Here is a 22,537-nt window from a genome sequence, read left to right as displayed (position 1 = left end):
CTTAGTAGCAGGAGGCAGAGGGTGATGGTCGAATGTTGTTTTTGTGACTGGAAGCCTGTGTCCAATGGTGTACTGCAGGGATCGGTGCTGGGTCCTTTGCTGTTTGTAGTGTGCATTAATGATTTAGATATGAATGTAGGAGGTATGATCAGTAAGTTCGTAGATGACACGAAAATTGGGGTGGTAAATAGCGAGAAGGGAAGCCTCGGGCTAGAGGACGATATAGACGGGTTGGTTAGATGGGCAAAACAGTGGGAAATGGAATTTAGCCCTGAAAAGTGTGAGGTGATGCATTTTGGGAGTACTAAAAGCAAGGGACTACACAATGAATGGTAGGACCCTAGGAAAGACACAGGATCAGAGGGACCTTGGTGTGCATGTACATAGATCCCTGAAAGCAGCAGGACAGGTAGATAAGGTGGTTAAAAAAGGCATATGGGATACTTGCTTTCATTAGCCGAGGCATAGAATATAAGAGCAGGGCGGTTATGATGGAGCTGTACAAAATGCTAGTTAGGCCACAGCTGGAATACAGGAAACTTTCGATTTACCGGCACCTAAATAACCGGAAATCTCGGTTAACCGGCAAAATTCAGGAGTAGGTTCAGGTAACTTTTATTTTTTTTTACTCCATTTGTTGCTGTGCAAGGGTGTGGCTGCAGCTGTTGCTAAGCTACAGAGACACTTGCAACTTGTGCCCATTGTTCTGAAGCAACAGGGTTTGTTGCTTCATACGGAGCTCTCGGCTCCGTATCTTTTACTATAGCGTTCGGTTATCCGGAATTTTTGATGAACCGGCACCATGTCGGTCCCGTCTGGCCGGATAAAAAAAAGTTTCCTGTACTGTGTGCAGTTCTGGTCGCCACACTATAGGAAGGATGTGATTGCATTGGAGAGGGTGCAGAGGAGATTCACCAGGATGTTACCTGAGCTGGAGTGCTTCAGCTATGAAGAGAGACTGGACAGGCTGGGGTTGTTTTCCTTAGAGCAGAGAAAGCTGAGGGGGGACCTGATTGAGGTGTACAAAATTATGAGGGGCATAGATAGGGTAGGTAGAAAGGAACTTTCCCCTTGGTAGAGGGGTCAATAACCAGGGGGCATAGTTTCAAGGTAAGAGGCAGGAGGTTTAGAGGGGATTTGAGGAAAAACTTTTTCACCCAGAGGGTGGTTGGAATCTGGAACTCACTGCCTGAAAGGGTGGTAGAGGCAGGAACCCTCACAACATTCAAAAGCATTTAGATGAGCACTTGAAACGCCATAGCATACAAGGCTACGGACCAAGTGCTGGAAAATGGGATTAGAATAGACAGGGCTTGATGACCGGTGCGGACATGATGGGCTGAAGTGCCTCTTTCTGTGCTGTATAACTCTGATTCTATAACTAGGGATGGGCAATAAATGCCAGTGACGCCCACACCCAATGAACAACATTTTTTTTTATTGATGACTATAAAAACATCTGGTTGAAACTGGTATATCTGTTCCACTCCCAAACATCCTGTCATACTCCAAGTTTTTGCAATATAGCCAAAATCTATCTTTCTTTCCAGAGCTCCCTGCTGATACCACCCAGTGAAAAGTTGCTGCCAACCGTCTATTACTAAAACCACTGCTGGTTGATACTGTCCTCCAATGCAATGGGTATTTTTCTTTTTTTGTTCATTCTTGGTATGTGGGTGTTGCTGGTAGGGCCAACATTGTCCATCCCTAGCTGCCCTGAGAAAGTGGTGGTGGGTTGCCTTCTTGACCCATAGGCAGTGGTTTTTGATACAACTGAGTGGTTTGCTAAGGTACTTTAGAGGACAGTTAAGAGTCAACCATATTGGTGTGGGACTGGCGTCATATATCGGCCAGATTGTGTAAGGATGGCAGGTTTCCTTCCCTAAAGGATGTTAGTCAACCTATTAGGTTTTTATGACAATCTGACAGCTTCATGGTCACTTTTACCAATACATTTGTTCATTTTTTTTTCTAAAACTGAATTCAAATTCTCAAACTGCCATAGTGAAATTTGAAGTTTGGATTATTAGCTCAGACCTCTGGATTTATAGGTCAGTATCATAACCACGACATTACTGTACCCGTATCAGTATTCAAATTTGGGAACAAACATTGCTAGTTCTTTTTATTTTTGTTATGCTTATTAACAAACATGGAGCGGGCGGGCTATGAATCAGAATGAAAGGAACAAATTATATCCTAACATTGACACCCCTTATCTTGCTCTACTTTAAATCGCTGCTTTTCATGGATCATAAATGGTTGGCATTGGTTTGGTTTAAGAGAATCCCGGGGCAAAACAATAGGGCAAAGCCACACACTCATAAAGGCCAGTAAAAATGTCCTATGTTATTGTTTTGTGTACAAAAAGTGTGTTATGCTGCATAGTAATGAATCTTTTCACTGCATGTGTGTTTGTATATTTTAGATGGCGAGGGTAAGAAAGTCATCCAACAACAGGTAGGTTCTGACTTCTTTTGTTTTCGTAGTTCATTTAACATCCATCTGTAGCAAGGCCATTTGCTCCCTGACTTGTTCCTAACGTGGGGAAAAACACCTCAATTAAATTGGAGATTTTTTTTCTTAAAGCTCCTCCCAGCTGTTTGGATGTTTTTCTTGTCACCTGACTAAACACAGACACACGTAGATTAGCTGTTACAATAGCAAAATACTGCGGATGCTGGAAGTCTGAAATAACAAGAGAAAATGCTGGAAATACTCAGCAGGCCAGGCAGCATCTGTGGAGAGAGAAACAAAGTTAACGTTTCAGGTCTGGGACCCTTCTTCAGAACTGGAAAAAGCTGGAGATGTAACAGATATTAAGCAGGTGCAGAGACAGGGGGGTGGTTGGGGGGCGGGGGAGGGTAAGGTCTGAAGGAACATTCTGTGCAAGGGTTGGAGGCAGGAGAGATAACATGTTGCAAATGGGGATGGCAGAATCATACAGCCTGAAGAATGGGGTTATAGTCTGAAATTGTTGAACTCAATGTTGAATCCAGAAAAGTGCCTAATTGAAAGATGAGGTGCTGTTCCTCGAGCTTACGTTGAGCTTCATTGGAACAGTGTGAGAGGCCGAGGACAGAGAGATCAGAGTGGGAGTGAAGCGGAGAATTAAAGGGACAGGCAACCAGAAGCTCGGGTCACCCTTGTGGACTGAACGGAGGTGTTCCGCAAAGCGGTCGCCCAATCTGCGTTTGGTCTCCCCAATGTAGAGGAGACCGCATCGTGAACAGCAAATACAGTACACTAAATTGCAAGAAGTATAAGTAAATCGCTGTTTCACCTGGAAGGGGTGTTTGGGGCCCTGGACAGTGGGAAGGGAGGAAGTAAAAGGGCACGTGTTGCATCTCCTGTGCTTGCACGGGAAGGTGCTGGGCGAAGGTGTGACAAAATCGAAACATTGCATCTGCTACTTATGACAATATTGTTTCAAACTTTAATTTTTTTTAACATTGTTAACATCTGAATTCAGAAGGATTATTTGTGTTCATAGAATTGTTACAGCACAGAAGAAGGCCATTCGGCCCGTCGAACCTGTGCCGGCTCTCTGCAAAAGCACTTCAGCTAGTCCCACTCCCCACCCTTTCCCCATAGCCCTGCAAATTTCTTTCCTTCAGATACTTATCCAACTCCCTTTTGAAAGCAGTGATTGAATCTTCCCCCACCACCCTTTCAGGCATTGCATTGCAGATCATAACCACTTGCTGTGTAAAAAAAAGTTTTTTCTTACGTCGCCTTTGGTTCTTTTGTCAATCACCTTAAATCTGTGTCCTCTGGTTCTCGACCCTCTGCCAATGGGAACCCTCTACTCTTTGTCTAGCCCCCTCATGATTTTGAACACCTCTATCAAATCTCCTCTCAATCTTCTCTGCTCCAAGGAGAACAACCCCAGTTTCTTCAGTCTATCAACGTAACTGAAGTCCCTCATTCCTGGAATCATTCTTGTAAATCTTTTCTGCACCCTCTCTTAGGCCTTCACATCCTTCCTAAAGTGTGGTGCCCAGAATTGGACACAGTACTCCAGTTGGGGCTGAACCAGTGTTTTATACAGGTTCATCATAATTTTCAAACTTTTGTACTCTATTTATGAAGCCCAGGATCCCGTGAGCCTTTTTAACTGCTTTCTCAACCTGCCCTGCCACCTTCAATGATTTGTGCACACATACCCCCCAGGTGTCTCTGTTCGTGCACCCCCTTCAGGTTTGTACCATTTAGTTTCTGTCCTTTCCTCATTCATTCTACCAAAATGTATCACTTCACACTTTTCTGCGTTAAATTTCATCTACCATGTGTCCGTCCATTTCACCAGCCTGTCTATGTCTTCCTGAAGTCTATCACTCTCCTCCTCACTGTTCACTGTACTTCCAAGTTTTGTGTCATCTGCACATTTTGAAATTGTGCCCTGTACACCCACGCCCAAGTCATTAATATATATCAAGAAAAGCAGTGGTCCTAGAACCGACCCTTGGGGAACACCACTGTATACCTTCCTCCAGTCCGAAAAACAACCGTTCACCACTGCTCGCTGTTTCCTGTCACTTAGCCAATTCCGTATCCATGCTGCCACTGTCCCTTTTTTCCCATGGGCTTCAACTTTGCTGGGAAGCCTATTATGTGGTACTTTGTCGAATGCCTTTTGGAAATCCATGTACACCACATCAACCGCATTGCCCTCATCAACCCTCTCTGTTACCTCATCAAAGAACTCAATCAAGTTAGTTAAACACGATTTGCCCTTAACAAATCTGTGCTGGCTTTCCTTAATTAATCCACACTTATCCAAGTGACTGTTAATTTTGTCCTTGATTACTGTTTCTAAAAGCTTCCCCACTACTGAGGTCAAACTAACTGGCCTGTAGTTGTTGGGTTTATCTTTACACCCTTTTTTGAACAATGGTGTAACATTTGCAATTCTCCAGTCCTCTGGCACCACCCCTGTATCTAAGGAGGATTGGAATATTATGGCCAGTACCTCCGTGATCTCCCTCAATTCCCTCGGCATCCTAGGATGCATCCCATCCACTCCTGGTGATTTATATACTTTAAGTACAGCCAGCCTTTCTAATACCTCCTCTTTATTAATTTTTATCCTATCAAGTATCTCCACTGCCTCCTCCTTTACTATGTCTATGGCAGCATCCTCTTGGTGAAGACAGATGCAAAGTGCTTGTTTAGTACCTCAGCCATACCCTCTGCCTCCATGCATAGGTCTCCCTTTTGGTCCCTAATCGGCCCCACCCCTCCTCTTACTACCCTTTTACTATTTATAGGCCTATAGAAGACTTTTGGTTTACCTTTTATGTTGGCTGCCATTCTATTCTCACACCCTCTCTTTGCCCCTCTTATTTTCTTTTTCACTTCTCCTCTGACCTTTCTATATATAGCCTGATTAGAACATAAGAAACAGGAGCAGGAGTAGGCCCATCGGCCCCTCGAGCCTGCTCCGCCATTCAATAAGATCATGGCTGATCCAATCTTGGCCTCAACACCACTTTCCCGCTCTCTCCCCATACCCCTTGACTCCCCTGTAGTTCAAATGTCTGTCAATCTCTGCCTTGAATATATTCAGTGACTCCGCCTCCACAGCTCTCTGGGGTAGAGAATTCCAAAGATTCACGATCCTCTGAGAGAAGAAATTCCTTCTCATCTCCGTCTTAAATGGGCGACCCCTTATTCTGAAACTATGCCCCCTAGTTCTAGATACCCCCACTAGGGGAAACATCCTCTCAGCATCCACCCTGTCAATCCCCCTCAGAATCTTATATGTTTCAATAAGATCACCTCTCATTCTTCTAAACTCCAATGAGTATAGGCCCAACCTGCTCAACCTTTCATCATACGTCAACCCCTTCATCCCAGGAATCAACCTAGTGAACCTTCTCTGTACTGTCTCCAATGCAAGTAGGGCAGCATGGTGGCATAGTGGTTAGCACTGTTGCCTCACAGCGCCAGAGACCCGGGTTCGAATCCGGCCTCGGGCGACTGTCTGTGTGGAGTTTGCACATTCTCCCCGTGTTTGCGTGGGTTTTCTCCGGGTGCTCCGGTTTCCTCCCACAGTCCAAAGATGTGCGGGTTAGGTTGATTGGCTATGATAAATTGACCCTTAGTGTTAGGGGGATTAAATACGTGGGGTTACAGGGATAGGGTGGGATATGTGTTGGTGTAGGGGTTACGGGGATCGGGTGGGATATGTGTCAGTGCAGGCTCGATGGGCCGAAATGGCCTCTATCTGCACTGTGGGGTTTCTGTGATTCTGTGATCCTTCCTTAAATATGGAGACCAAAACTGTACGCAGTACTCCAGGTGCGGTCTCGCCAACGCCCTGTAAAGTTGCATCAAAACATCCCTACTTTTATACTCCATACCCCTTGCAAGAAAGGCCAACATTCCATTAGCCTTCCTAATTACTTGCTGTACCTGCATGCTAAGTTTTTGTGTTTCATGTGCTAGGCTCCCTTTGTACCACAGCATTTTGTAGTCTCACTGCATTTAAATAATTTGCTTTTTCATTTTTCCTTTCAAAGTGGATAACCTCACATTTTCCCACATTATACTCCATCTGTCAAATTTTTGCCCACTCACTTAACCTACCTATATCCCTTTGCAGACTCTTTGTGTCCTCCTCACAACTTGCTAACCCACCTATCTTTGTATCATCAGCAAATATGGCTACAGTACACTTGGTCTCTTCATCCAAGTCATTAATATAGATTGTAAATAGTTGAGGCCCCAGCACTGATCCCTGTGGCACCCCACTAGTTACTGGTTGCCAACCGGAAAATGACCCATTTATTCCGACTCTCTGTTTTCTGTTAGTTAGCCAATCCTCTATCCATGCCAAAATATTACCTCCAACCCCGTGCGCTGTTCTCTTGTGCAGTAACCTTTTATGTGGCACCTTATCAAATGCCTTCTGGAAATCCAAATACACCACATCCACTGGTTCCCCTTTATCCACCCTGTTTGTTACATCCTCAAAGAACTCCAGCAAATTTGTCAAACATGATTTCCCTTTCATAAAACCATGTTGACTCTGCTTGATTGTCCTATGATTTTCTAAATGTCCTGCTGTTACCTCATTAATAATGGATTCCAGCATTTTCCCAATGACAGATTTTAGACTAACTGGCCTATAGTTTCCTGCTTTCTGCCTCCCTCCTTTCTTGAATAGTGGCATTACATTTGCGGTTTTCCAATCCGTTGGGACCTCTCCAGAATCCAGGGAATTTTGGTAGATTACAACCAACGCATCCACTATCTCTGCAGCCACTTCTTTTAAGACCCTAGGATGCAGGTCATTGGGTTCAGGGGACTTGTCGGCCTTTAGCCCCATTAGTTTGCCTAGCACTTTTTCTCTAGTGATAGAGATTGTTTTAAGTTCCTCCCTCCCTATAGCCCCTTGATTATCTATTATTATTGGGATGTTTTTAGTGTCTTCTACCGTGAAGACCGATCCAAAATAATTGTTTAGAGTCTCTGCCATTTCTCTAGTTCCCATTATTAATTCCCCAGTCTCATCCTCTATGGGACCAATGTTTACTTTAGCTACTCTCTTCCTTTTTATATACCTGAAGAAGCTTTTACTGTCTGTTTTTATATTATTCTCAGATGTATTTGCAACCTGACATCTGTCATACGCGCTCTTTTTCTGCTTCATCATATTCTCTATCTCTTTCGCCATCCGGGGAGCCCTGACTTTAGTTGCCCTGCCTTTCCCCCTAGTGGGACTGTACCGCAATTGTACCTGAACTGTTTCGTCTTTAAAGGCAGCCCATTGTTCCATTACAGTTTTGCCTGCCAATCTTTGATTCCAGTTTACCCGGGCCAGATCCGTTCTCATCCCACTGAAATTGGCCTTCCCCCAGTTAAACATTTTTACTCGAGATTGCTCCCTGTCCTTTTCCATAGCTAATCTAAACCTTATGATACTATGATCACTGTTCCCTAATTGTTCACTTACTGACACTTGCTCCACTTGACCTACCTTACTCCCAGAACCAGATCCAGCAATGCCTCCTCTCTCGCCGGGCTGGAAACTTACTGATCAAGAAAGTTCTCCTGAACACACTTCAGAAATTCTTCCCCTTCTCTGCCCTTAACACTATTACGATCCCAGTCTATATTAGTATAGTTGACCCCTCCAGGACATCCTCCCTCTCCAGCACTGTAACATTCTCCTTGACCAATACTGCCACACCACCTCCTATATTTCCTTCCCTATCTTTCCTGAACACTTTATAACCAGGAATATTTAATACCCAATCCTGTCCTTTTTTGAGCCAGGTCTTAGTTATTACCACAACATCATATTCCCATGTGGCTATTTGTGCCTGCAGCTCACTTACCTTGTTTACTACGCTTTGTGCGTTCACATACATACACTGTAAACCCATCTTAGACCATGTGTTGGTACATTTTATATATTTATTACCCACAGAAAACTAAGCCAAATGTTTGGGCTCTTTTGACAAAATAAGAAGTTTACATAAAGACAAATTTAATATACAGAAAGTCAATGATTAAATGCTACATATATAGGGTTGCAGTTCCAGATTTTTTTCCCCATCAGCATATACATAATGGCAATCCTGTTTTTATATCATAAAGTAAGGAAAGCTTGTGACAAAGTTAAAAAAGGTCATCCTTACAATTGGTGTAATCTGGATATTCTCTTTCATTGCATACCCTATTTAATAATTTTAAATGATTATAGATAATTTTACAAGAATGGATGGTTGCTTTGATATTTCCCATTATACCTTGTGAGCTGTCTCACTGTTTGACTGATTGCTATTTTGAAAGTCCTCTTTTTGGAGATAGGGGTTGAAGTATTACATTTATGGGTCCATTTCAATCCCAGGTACTTTTGTGGGTAGGCTATGGTGGCAATGTATACACTTAGCCCATAAAGAGACAAAAGGGTAAGTTGTTTAATTTGCTATCGGGCACTGTCTTAACAGAGATACTTTAGACCATGGAAATATTTGAGTTGGCTCTTATCATGGGACTGTAGGTTTGGTCTGGATGGATGAGATAAAGTAGGCCTCCCTCATCTGTAGGTATCTTTTGATCAGCAGGAAGCCTGTAATTTGTGTTAATGAGTGGTCATGTGGTACATGACTTTCAAAACCCTAGCTAGTAAGACAAGAAAATTGAAGGAAGTAACTTCATTAAAATTTTCATTAACTAGGATCCCATATTCATGTGCTCTCCCATTTTGAGCTTCTCTAAAATAGCAGTGATGTGCAAAAAGAGAAGAAAGTAATTCCACCATGGACTAGTACAATATTGCTAATTGTCAAAGGGAATAATAAATGTATTTTTAATGTAAAGCACTTTTATCAGTCTTAAAAATATAAGAACTATTGCTGTTGTGAGAGGAGATTTTCTTTAAAAAAAGTAATTGTGGAACCTTGCCATGTTATGGTCAGAAAAAGCCTGGTCTCATTGTACTCAAGTCTGTCTCCAGCCAACAGTTAATTGGCAACTGAACATGGTTATCAAGCATAACTCAGTTACTCGGTATTGGTCTCTATTCACTGTTTGAATTGCTCTCCAGTTCTTGGATTGGACAGACTATGAAGGATGTAGATCACTGCCCAGCTCAGTATCCAGAATATCACTGGTCACCACAATACTACTTTAAAATAAAGTAAAAGGAAATCTTGGGAGTGATATTCTGTGTTTTGAAAACTGATAGAAGCATTTTACATTAAAAGTACTTTTCTTGTACTAATCCATGATGAAATTACTTTCTTCTCTGATTGGAGATGGATCCAAGGAGGTGTTTGCAGGTGGGCATTCCAATTGAGAGTACCTCTCCCCTTCTCCAGAGCAGTGTTAATCAGTCGGAATTTTCTGGAGCGAGGTTGTGCGAGCTGATAATGGCGTGGCCAGGGCAACAGGGCATCTGGAACCTTGGTGAACGACGGGCCCAGTGGTGTATCTCTTTAACCAGTAAGATTTAAGGATTGAGATGTAAACCGAGGAAGGACTGAGAAGGAGGATGAATTAGAGTGGGTGAATTCAGTGTCAAATCAAGTACAAAAAGAGAACTAGAGATGGATAAAAAAAAAAATTGAAGAGAGAGGGGAAAAAAAGAGACAGAAAGGAAAATTAAGAAAAAAGATTAAAATTTGACATTTAAAAAATCTCCAACAACAATTCATTAACTGAAGGATTGTGTCTCCACACTATTAATTGTTCACTTTCTGGGACAGAGAGATTGATTGGCCGCCATTAATAAATATCATGATGTTAAACTGGTATTTGCACTATTAATTACTCGACTTCACTTTCTATGGTGAGTTTAATGGGCAATTAATGTTTAAATGCTGCAACTTCATGAAACTCACGGGGTGATTAAGGGCAAGATGCCATTTTTGCGAAGATAATGGCGGAGCAGCGCAAATCATCCAGCAACCTGTGGCAATTCGCAAATCACAGGGTATCTCTTCCTCGCCACAAGTTGCTGGCCGATTTGCATGTTAATAATGGCGTGCGGCATTCACTCATCGTTATTTTATCAGCAAATTCTGGGCCAATGAATATTGTGTGTCAGTTGATATGCAAGTGGAGGAAAGATGACCTTTTAATATAAAGTGCTACTCTTGAAATAGTGGGAGCAGAGACAGGTGCAACTTGCCAAGAATGGTACTTGCTCAAAGGGCAATTAGGGATGGGCTATAAATGCTGGCCTTGCCAGCGACGCCCTCATCCTGTGAATTAATTTTAAAAAACTTGCTTTGAGGATGGATTTCCCATATATACTTGCAAAACGTAATCTGTTCAAAACCCTCCAACCCCCTTCCCCATTTCCCATAGCACTGAAACAACCCTAGTGATAGTCACAAATGTGACTGTTACGGTTGTAAGTGATCCCTTCTTGACTTCTCTACAGCACTGGACACAGTTAACCACATCATTTCTCTTCATTGCCTCTCTGACATAGTCCAGCTGCGTGGGACTGCCCTTGTATGGCTTCATTTCTACTCATCCAAATGCAACCAATGCAGCTCTGGAATGGTTTCTCTTCCCTCACCTGTCACCTTGGCATTCTTCCAAGGTTCTGTCTTTAGTTTCCTCTTGCTTAGTTTATGCTGTCAAGGACAGCATGTAGTTATCAGAGTATAACTCCTAGATCTATCTCTTCACCACTTCTCTCAACCTGTTGACCACCTCCGCTGTCAAGACTGTTTGTCCGATGTTACAAGTTTTGGGTCTGCTGTAGATATTCTATCAGGTACAGTGGTGCTGGTTGCTCCTGAAAATGGTCTGAACGTTTCAGAATGTGCCTGTACTGCACAATAGCATACTCAGGGGTGTAACAATAGGATCCCCTTCTGATCTGAACTGATTTTTCATCTTTCACATGTGCATTCATGCTCTTTTATTGTCTTGTCAAAGGTGAATGGATAAACACCTTGGTAAGACGAGACCAGATATGAATCGTTGAGCTGCTTTATTTCAGAGAAAGCAAGTGAACATACAGAGTAATAGTCATATCAAATTTCACTTAGTTAACTCACTCACTTCTCTTCCTGAAAAAATGTGGAAAACAAAATAAACCAGATATCTTGTCCCTTTCATGGGCTGACTTACTTTCTCCCATTTAGTTATCCATGGCGGTATCTTCCTCTATCTCTGCAACCTCCTCCATACTCAATCCTACACACGCTAGTCATCTGACTCTGCCCTTGTGTATCTCTATCTCCCTTCACCCTACAATTAGTGGTGGAGCCATCAGCCGACGTCCCTACTGTCTGGACCTATTTCCTTCAACCTTCAACCGCACTCCTCCTTTCACAAACCATCTTTTCGACCAAACTTTGTCACCCTTCCTAATCTTTGCCTTCCTGGCTAGGCATCTATTTCCTCTTACCTGTATTTCTATTTTGTGAAAAGTCCTGAGACATTTTTTGTTATGTTAAAGGTGCTATATAAATGCAAGTTCTTGTTACTGATGAAAAACTCACCGCATTGTTTGTGATATATTTATCTCTGGCTGAATATTACATTTGGGTGGCTATTGGCACACTTTCTGTTCCTATTGCCTGCAGCAGAGTAGATTTTAAAGGCTACAAATGGGAATTTCTCCTTTCAAGGCAGAGATATTGCAAATGGGTGGGTGTGTGTGCTCCTTTTAAAATATTTCCGTTTAAGTAAACAACTTGTTTTCAGTAGCTCTTTGTTCACTTATCAGGAGCCCACAGTGGAATGTTAGTAATTTGTGTTCAGAGGGTTTCTTGCATGCTTTTAACTAATTTAAGATTGTCTACATTGACATGTTTTGAGATTGTTCCTGTGTTTAGTAAATCATAGTAAAAAGTCATGTAACAGATAAACACTGCAACTTGTTAGGATTTTTAAAATTGGTTGGTAGGAACAAACAGCTGAAATATTTATGAATATAATGTGCTTAGATAGAAAATTGTTTTGCACTTTCACATTCTATTTACTTATCAAATAGCTGCATTAGTAGAGTTTACTTCCAGTTGTTTTAAGATATAAAGTACTCCGAAGCATCAACTCCATACCCACCTCTTCAACCACTGCCTTATTTGAATCCCACTGTGGCAAGTCGTCCCTCCTTTTACACTTCTGCTCACATGCTGGTTTTGATGCAGTTGATCATTCTATCCCCCTTTATGCTGTGGGCCACCTCTCGGACATCACCGTGTCCTGGTTTTAATCCTATCTGTCCCAATGTAGTTGGTTAATTTCCTCAATGGCTTCTTGTCCCATGCCTGCAGTCACCCTGGGTGTGCCCCAAGGCTATATCCTTTTGCTTATCTATATGCTGTGGCTTGACCGTATGACAGTAGAGAAAAGGGACATAACTGACTTTAAGATAGAAACAGAATCCATATGGATTGAGAAGAAGAGATCAATTACGCTAATAAGGGTATTCTATAGACCACCTAATAGTGGAAGGGAAGTGGAAGATGAAATATGTAAGCAAATTTATGAAATGAGTAAAAGACATAGAATACTGTAATAATAATGGGAGATTTCAACTAGCCCCACAGCGGGTTATTGGTGAGTTGGTGTCATTTGATGCCACAATTAATGATCCCTTCCATCAATTATTGAGGATTGTAAGGAGGCTGATAGTGCAGCTGCACTTAGATTTATCCTGTTTTTTGTAGAAAGAACATATCTAAGCAATCTTCCACAGTGTCGAGTAGATGCTAGTCTTATTGCTGTACTGGAACAGCTTGGCAAGGGGAGTGGCTAACTCTGGTGCACAGGTCTTCAGCACTACAGACAGAATGCTGTCAAGTCTCATAGGCGTTGCTGTGTCCAGTGAACTCAGCTGAATGTCGTGTGGAATTAACTAAATTGGCTAGACATGGCATCTATGATAGTCGGGATCTCTGGAGGAGGCCAAGATGCATTGTCAACTCAGCACTTTTGGCTGAAAACACTTCAGCCTTGTCTCTTCCGCTCACATGCTGGGCTCCCCAGTAGGTGAGGATGGGAATTTTCATGCAACCTCTTCCTCCAGCTAGTTGCTCATCACCATTTTTGATTGCTGTGGTAGGGCCACAGAGCTTTGATTTGATCCGTTGGTTGTGGGACCACTTAGCTTTATCTATAGCCTGCTGTTTTGGTGTTTAGCCTACAGGTAGCTCTGTGTAATAACTTCAGTATGTTTGTGCCTCATTTTTAGACATATCTGATGCTGCTCCTGGCATGTCCATCTACACTGCATTGAATCAGGGTTACTCTTCTTGCTTGTTGATTAGCAAGGATTTTTTTTTGTTACTCGTTTATAGGATGGCGTCGCTGGCAAGGCCAGCATTTATTGCCCATCCCTAATTGCCCTTGAGAAGGTGGTGGTGAGCCGCCTTCTTGAACAGCTGCGGTCCGTGTGGTGAAGGTACTCCCACAATGCTGTTAGATAGGGAATTCCAGGATTTTGACCCAGCGATGATGAAAGATCGGCGATATACTAAGTCAGGATGGTGTGTGACTTGGAGGGGAACTTGGAGGTGGTGGTGATAGAACGGATTCTTTTACCCTCAGTCTGGTTCAGCAATCACTGAGTCGAATACAACCGGAGAGTTCAAACGATTTATTATCCGCGGAGTCTTACTCTGATATATCGGCACTGACTCCTGCAAGAGTCTGACGAATCCAACAGAGTAAGCAATTTTTCATACAGCGTGCTACATTATTATACCTGCATTGAGAAAGCATTAACACCTTGTACATTCTGCACCAATCCTGAGCTGTGCACGTATACTTTTAATTTGATTTCCTGGCCTGGCAGTTCGAGCTGGGCAAGCCACATTTTACTGAATGGGTTACAGCTAAGTAAACATCACGGTAATGCGTTTGCGATCATGGTAATGCGTTTACGATCACCTATTGTCTGTATAACTTCTGCACGCCGCCCTACATTGTTCCTTATCAGTAAGGTGTACCATCGTGGGCGTCGGCCACATTAGCAGCTAAAGATCAGGTTAGCTTTTTTATTTTACTTCTTTGCTGCCTTTACAGTTTCTCGTTTCTTTTCCATTGACCTTGGTATTCTCAGTGGTGTTCCCATGCACCTACTGCCCTTGTCCTTCTAGGTGGAAGACGTCGGGGGTTTGGGAGGTGCTACCAAAGAAGCCTTGGCGAGTTGCTGCAGTGCATCTTGTAGATGGTACACACTGCAGCCATGGTGCGCCGGTGACGGAGGGAGTGAATGTTTAAGGTGGTAGATGGGGTGCCAATAAAGTGAGCTGCTTTGTCCTGGATGGTGTCAAGCTACTTGAATGTTGTTGGAGCTGCACTCATCCAGACAAGTGGAGAGTATTCCATCACACTCCTGACTTGTGCCTTGTAGATGGTGGAAAGGCTTTGGGGAGTCAGGAGGTGAGCACTCGCCGCAGAATACACAGCCTCTAATCTGCTCTTGTAGCCACAGTAATTATGTGGCTGGTTCAGTTAAGTTTCTGGTCAATGGTGACCCCCAGGATGTTGATGGTGGGGAATTCAGCGATGGTAATGCCTTTGAATGTCAAGGGGAGGTGGTTAGACTCTCGCTTGTTGGAGATAGTCATTGCCTGGCACTTCTGTGGCACGAATGTTACCTGCCACATATCAGCCCAAGCCTGAACGTCATCCAGGTCTTGTTGCATGTGAGCATGGACTGCTTCATTATTTGAGGAGTTGTGAATGGTGCTGAACACTGTGCAGTCATCCGCGAACATCCCCATTTCTGACCTTATGTTGAAGGAAAGGTCATTGATGAAGCAGCTGAAGATGGTTGGGCCTAGAACACTGCCCTGAGGAACTTCTGCAGCGATGTCCTGGGGCTGTGATGATTGACCTTCAACCACAGAAACCATTTTCCTTTGTGCTAGGTATGACTCCAGCCAGTGGAGAGTTTTCCCCCCGATTCCCATTGACTTCAGTTTTACTAGGGCTCCTTGATGCCACACTTGGTCAAATGCTGCCTTGATGTCAAGGGCAGTCACTCTCATCTCACCTCTGGAATTCAGTTCCTTTCTCCATGTTTGGACCAAGGCTGTAATGAGGTCAGGAGCTGAGTGGTCTTGGCGGAACCCAAACTGGGCGTCAGTAAGCAGGTGCCACCTAATAGCACTGTCAATGACACCTTCCATCACTTTGCTGATGATTGAGAGCAGACTGATGGGGCGGTAATTGACCGGATTGGATTTGTCCTGCTTTTTGTGGACAGGATATACCTGGGCAGTTTTCCACACTGTCTGATAGATGCCAGTGTTGTAACTGTACTGGAACAGCTTGGCTAGAGGCGCGGCTAGTTCTGGAGCACGATAGCCGGGATGTTGTCAGGGGCCCATAGCCTTTGCTGTATCTAGTGCGCTTATCTGTTTCTTGATATCACATAGAAACATAGAAGATTGGAGCAGGAGTAGGAGTAGGCCATTCAGCCCCTCGAGCCTGCTCCGCCATTTAATGATCTCATCAAAACCTATAAAATTCTGTCAGGCCTGGACAGACTAGATGCAGGAAGGATGTTTCTGATGGCCGGGGAGTCCAGAACCAGGGGTCATAGTCTAAGGATAAGGGGTAAGCCATTTAGGACTGATATGAGGAGGAATTTCTTCACCCAGAGAGTGGTGAACCTGTGGAATTCTCTGCCACAGAGGGCAGTGGAGGCCAGTTCATTAAATATATTCAAGAAAGAGTTGGATATATTTCTTAAGGCTAAAGGGATATGGGGAGAAGGCAGGGACAGGGTACTGAATTTGGATGATCAGCCATGATCTCATTGAATGGCGGAGCAGGCTCGAAGGGCTGAATGGCCTACTCCTGCTCCTATCTTCTATGTTTGCCCATATCCCTTGATCCCATTAGCCTTAAGAAATATATCTAACTCCTTCTTGAATATACTTAATGAATTGGCCTCAACTGCCTTTTGTGGTAGAGAATTCCACAGGTTCACCACTCTCTGGGTGAAGAAATTCCTCCTCATCTCAGTCCTAAATGGCTTACCCCTTATCCTTAGACTGTGACCCCTGGTTGTGGACTCCCCTGCCATCGGGAACATCCTTCCTGCATCTAGACTGTCTAGTCCTGTTAGAATTTTATAAGTTTCAATGAGATCCCCTCTCATTCTTCTAAACTCTATTGAATATAAGCCTAATCGACCCAATCTCTCTTCATACGTCATTCCTGCCATCCTAGGTATCAGTGTGGTGAATCTTTGTTGCACTCCCTCCATAGCAAGAACATCCTTCCTCAGATAAGGTGACCAAAACTGCACACAATACTCAAGTTGTGGTCTCACCAAGGCCCTGTACAACTGCAGCAAGACATCCTTGCTCCTGTACTCGAATCCTCTCGCTATGAAGACCAACATACCATTTGCCTTCTTAACCGCCTGCTGCACCTGAATGCTTACCTTCAGCGAATGATGCACAAGGACACCCAGGTCTCGTTGCAGTTCCCCTTTTCCCAATCTGTTGCCATTCAGATAATTGCCTTCCTGTTTTTGCCACCAAAGTGGATAACCTCGCATTTATCCACATTGTACTGCATCTGCCATGCATCTGCCCAATCACCCAACCTGTCCAAATCATATTGGAGTTTCTCTGCATCCTCCTCACAGCACACTCGCCCACCCTGCTTTGTGTCGTCTACATCTAGTTCCCTCGTCTAGATCATTAATATATATTGTGAAAGCTGGGGTCCTAGCACCGATCCCTGCGGTACCCCACCAGTCACTGCCTGCCACTCGGTAAAGGACCCGTTTATTCCAGCTCTTGCTTCCTGTCTGCCAACCAGTTCTCTATCCAAGTCGGTACCTTACCCCCAATCCCATGTGCTTTAACTTTGCACGCTAATCTCTTATGCGGGACCTTATCGAAAGCCTTTTTCAAAGTCCAAATGCACCACATGCACTGGTTCTCCCTTATCTATTCTACCAGTTGCATCCTCAAAAAATTCCAGTAGATTAGTCAAGCATGATTTACCTTTTGTAAATCCATGTTGACTTTGTCTGATCCTGTCACTGTTTTCCAAGTGCTCTGCTATTACATCTTTTATAATGGGCTCTAGTATTTTCCCCACTACCGATGTTAGGCTTACCGGTCTATAATTCCCTGTTTTCTCTCTACCACCTTTTTTAAATAGTGGGGTTACATTAGTTACCCTCCAATCCATGGGAACTGTGCCAGAGTCTATAGAATTTTGGAAGATGACCAGCAATGCATCTACTATTTCTAGGGCCACTTCCTTAAGTACCCTAGGATGTAGATTATCAGGCCCTGGGGATTTATCGGCCTTCAATCCCGTCAATTTCCTTAACACCATTTCCCTAGAAATACTGATTTCATTCAGTTCCTCCCTCTCATTCGACCCTATGTTCCCTGACATCTCTGCGAGGTTATTTGTGTCCTCCTTTGTGAAGGCAGAACCAAAGTATGTATTCAATTGTGGAGTGAATCGAATTGGCTGCTGTGATGGAGGGTGTCCTCAGTGTGAAGACGGGACTTGATCTCCACAATGACTGTGCGGTGGTCACTGCAACCTATACTGTCATGGACAGATACATCTGCGACAGGTAGATTGGTGAGGACGCGGTCAAGTAGGTTTTTCCCTCGTGTTGGTTCTCTCACCACCTGTCGCAGGCACAGACTGGCAGCTATGTCCTTCCGGCCTCGGCTAGCCCAGTCAGTAGTGGTGCTACCGAGCCACTCTTGGTGATGGACATTGAAGTCCCCCACCCAGAGTAAATTCTGTACCCTTGCTACTCTCAGTGCTTCTTCCAAGTGGCGTCCCACATGGTAATGATTCATCAACTGAGGGATGGCGGTAATCAGCAGGAGGTTCCCTTGCCCATGCTTGACCTCAAGCCATGAGACTTCATGGGGTCCGGAATCAATGTTGAGGACTCCCAGGGCCAATCTTCCTGACTGTATACCACTGTCCTGTCCTGCCGATGGAGGAGTTTGGGTCATTGGCTGAAAGGTATGATTCTTGTAGTGTATGTGCCTTTAAGAGCCCCATGTGTACTGTGATGCCGGTGATGGCCACTCGGGCTATATAAGCCTGTATATTGTGTTGTATCCGTTAGTTACCCTCCAGACTTTGTTTAGTAAACACCTATGAACCAAACTCCTGTCTTCAGTGTCTCTATCAACACACAGACACAACAATTCTGAGTATGACTAGTCTGTGGGACAGCTCTCCCAGATGTTGGTGAGAAGGACTTTGCAGGGTCGACTGGGCTGGGTGTGCCATTGCCGAGGTGGATGCCGGGTGGTCCGTCTGGTTTCATTCTTATTATTGTGTTTGCTTTGCTACAACTGAGTTACATTGCTGTGGGTCTGGAATCACATATAGGCCAGACTGGGTAAGGGCAGCAGATTACCTTTCCCGAAGGACATTAGTAAACCAGATGGGTTAGTTTCATGGTTACCATTACTGATACTGGTACAAGCTTTTTATTCCAGATTTAATTAATTAACTGAATTTAAATTCCCCAGCTGCCGTGGTGGGATTTGAACTCTCGTCTCTGGATCATTAGTCCAGGCCTCTGGATTACTAGCCCAGTGACATTACCACTATGCTACCGTTCCCAGATTGAGGGATGTGCTGGGATGATGTTACAGATTGTGCTTTAGGAATCTGGGAAAGCAGGTGTCTAGTTTTGGTTTTTCATCCATTTTATATCATCAACCCCCCCCCCCCCCCCCGCCTCCCAAATAATGTGCACACTGCACCTCGGTGTTGTTTCCATTTTTTGATGGCAGCAGTCCTCCATGCAGAAGGGCTGCACTGAAGATGAGCATCTGTGGTAGAGGCCCTAGACTCCAGTTTTGGTGGTTATTATAAAGCCACATTTGAAACTTTATATTCAGCAGATGTCCTTGTCGGGTCGTCAAATTCAGTAACTAATTTGGAGAATTCTTTAATGGGCTATTCATGGATCTTGTCTCGATCCTTTGTCCATTCTGTTCTCGCATTGAGCATTTGAAAATAATGTGAAACCAGTAAATTACAGACATCTTAGGGACTGCCATCAGCTGTCTTTTTTTGCAGGTGTCCTTATTTTCATAACAGTCATTGTATGTACTATATAAAAAAAAATTTCAGTAGAATGGTTTGTTCTTTATCCAGCATCCATAGAGGCAGAGAAACTGATCGATCCCTGGGATAGAGCTGTGCAAGCCTACAATCTCCGAGATAGAGCGGTTTCTCTACCGCTTTGGATGCTGGGTAAAGAGCTCCCCATTCCACAAAAGCCGGTTCTTTCACAAAACACATTAAAGCCTGTTTTTGTTTCACTTCATTCTTTGTATAATGTGTCAGTTCCCCCGAGCTGTTGATTTGTAGAAATTTCATACATGCTAAGCATCTAGTGACACAAGAGATAAGGGCCTAGAAATTCAGTGGTGTTAGCGCCTAAAGAGGTCTTTAGCGCCGGCGCTGTTGGTAGCCTGGAATTCAGTGTAGCGCAAATGGTGGCGTTAGCCGGTAGTGCTGCGCCGGCACCGATGACGTCATCGGTGTGCGCAGCGCCCCGGTTCCAACGCGATGCCGGCCCGACGCCCAAATTCAGTTGCCGCCGCCTCTCCCGTAGCGGGCGCAAAGAGCGTTTGTAAAACGGGGCCTTGCAGCTCCGAGAGGCCGGGGCGTAAAGGTGGAGGTGCGGCCGGCCGCTTTCCCGGCGGCCACTTGGCCGCTCCTTCCTCCCCGGACTCCCACACCACCCCCCCCCCGCGGCATTGGTCTCTGACCCCCGCGAGCCCGGCACTTCTCCGTGGTGCCGGGCTCATTTGCCGGGGGAATCCCGCGGCGATCTCACGGCTGCAGGCAGCTCCTCCTTAAGAGAAGGAGGAGGCCTGCAGTACCCCAGCCTGCCGCACCGCATCGGGTGGCGCTGCGGCAGCTGAATGCCTGAAATTGACTTTCAGCGCCCCAAACGGAGGCGGCCAAACCCTGCAATAGCGCCCGCCTCCGTCTTGGGGCGCTGCAACTGAATTTCAGGCGGGTGCTACGGGAATCCGGGCGTGCGCTAACTTTCGGGCGCTAAAGACCTGGCGCGGCGATAGCGAATTTCTAGGCCAAGGGGCCTTATGAATCCAAAAAGGCTTTCTGTTTCAGATTGAAAAATCTCATTGAACTTGAAGTGGGGCTGTAAGAATGCATTTACTCTGCAGCTACTGGGTTGTATCCTTGCTTGACAGAACCGTATTACTTGGCTCCTGCATGGAACTTTAATCTTCTTGCCTTGTAAAGTACTCTGGATGCATGGATAGCCCATGCGCAGTGTTCTCTCCCAACACTTAGAAATTTTAAAGTTTACAGAATGAGAATGGGCGTGTCCCTGCGGCTCAGAGACAGGTTGCAGCATTGCTGTTGATTAAGATGAAATCTAAATTGACATGAGATGCTGGTTGGTAAGACAAAATGTAAACAGACAGTGTTCAAATATTTCTTATCGGGTGGATACACTGCCAAACACTGGAAATTGCTTTTGAGATTGAGGGTAATTTGTTAATTTGGTTATAAGCAATGTTAAATCCAAACTAGGTTCCCGCAACATCAAACCGCAGCATCAAATTTTGATTATTTAAAAAGGAAGGTATTTGTTAAATGGAGCTGCAGTGGAGTGGGCTCTCACCTGGATTATTTCTCCCATGATGGGGTTGTGGAACGAATATTAATGTGCATGTACAGAACAGTCTTCAGTTCTGCTCTGTTGCACCTCCATTGTGTACCAATAGACCTGTGCAGACATGTTCTAAAATGAATATAGGTCGCACAAGTATAGATGTGAAAATAATTACATGGTGCACGCACACATCCACCTGTAGCCTGAATTGAACTGACAATGTATTTGTGAATAAATGAGTGCTTAATCTTAGCAGAGTGAGACAAGTTGATGCAGACCTAGATTTATTTTACTTCGTGTATAATTCCAACTAATTTTATAGATCTTGTTTTTTGTCATCCGATGTGCTTTGATATTCATCAAATACAGTCAGACCTCAAAGCAATTTGTTATTAAGGGAGACAAAAGAGATTTTTAAAAAAGTTCAGCATCTTTTATCTAAATATTGATTAGGTTACAGGTATGTCCAGTGTAAAATTTTGATTGGCTGGGAACACTTGTAAAACCAACAATTAAAGCACATTTTCATTCAGCCTCAAAGTTTTACTCTCCTGCCTTGAAGATCAAGAAAATTGGACAGATTTGGGAGAAAAATCATTAAATGTAACCGATTGGCAATTAACCCAAATTGATATCAAGGTTTAGAATCAATCTCCTTGATAAACTTTCATGAAAGAAAAGATATGATGATATAACATAATATTATCCTTCCTGGTACAAATAAAAATTGGTCATCTTTCCCTACTGCTATCTTTTTTTTCATTCACAGATATGGGCATTGCTGGCAAGGCCAGCATTTATTGCCCATCCCTAATTGCCCTTGAGAAGGTGGTGGTGAGCCGTCTTCTTGAACTGCTGCAGTCCGTGTGGTGCTGTTAGGTAGGGAGTTCCAGGATTTTGACCTAGTGACGATGAAGGAACATCAATATATTTCCAAGTCAGGGTGGTGTGTGACTTGGAGGGAAACTTGGAGGTGGCGGTGTTCCCATGCGCATGTGGCCTTTGTCCTTCTAGGTGGTAGACGTTGCTGGTTTAGGAGGTGCTGTTGAAGAAGCCTTGGCAAGTTGCTGCAGGGCATCTTGTAGAAGGTACACACTACAGCCACATTGTGCCGGTGGTGGAGGGAGTGAATGTTGAAGGTGGTGGATGGGGTGCCGATCAAGCGGGCTGCTTTGTCCTGGATGGTGTTAAGCTTCTTGAGTGTTGTTGGAGCTGCACTCATCCAGGCAAGTGGAGAGTATTCTATCACACCCATGACTTATGCCTTGTAGGTGGTGGAAAGACTTTGGGGAGGCAGGAGGTGAATCACTTGCCACAGAATTCCCAACCTCTGACCTGCTCTTGTAGCCATTATGTGGCTGGTCCAGTTAAGTTTCTGGTCAATGGTGATCCCCCAGGATGTTGATGGTGGGGGATTCAATGATGGTAATGCCATTG

General features: G+C 44.2%; 1 protein-coding gene across 2 annotated transcripts in view; it reads left to right on the top strand.

The window, feature by feature from the left end:
• Positions 1-22,537, top strand: part of eif2b4 (eukaryotic translation initiation factor 2B, subunit 4 delta) — a 293,112-nt gene that overhangs the window by 222,026 nt on the left and 48,549 nt on the right. For both annotated transcript variants that reach the window (XM_085997499.1, XM_085997500.1), the window contains exon 3: positions 2,429-2,460. In XM_085997499.1, the coding sequence (XP_085853625.1) occupies positions 2,429-2,460 (32 nt within the window). The remainder of the gene's footprint in view (positions 1-2,428; positions 2,461-22,537) is intronic.

Source organism: Somniosus microcephalus, chromosome 9 (genome assembly GCF_052327205.1).
Source record: "Somniosus microcephalus isolate GS21.2 chromosome 9, FLI_Smic_1.0, whole genome shotgun sequence".
In the NCBI taxonomy this organism is placed as follows: Eukaryota; Metazoa; Chordata; class Chondrichthyes; order Squaliformes; family Somniosidae; genus Somniosus; species Somniosus microcephalus.
The sequence above is the reverse complement of the archived record's forward strand: the minus strand, read 5'-3'. Positions and strand labels throughout refer to the sequence as shown.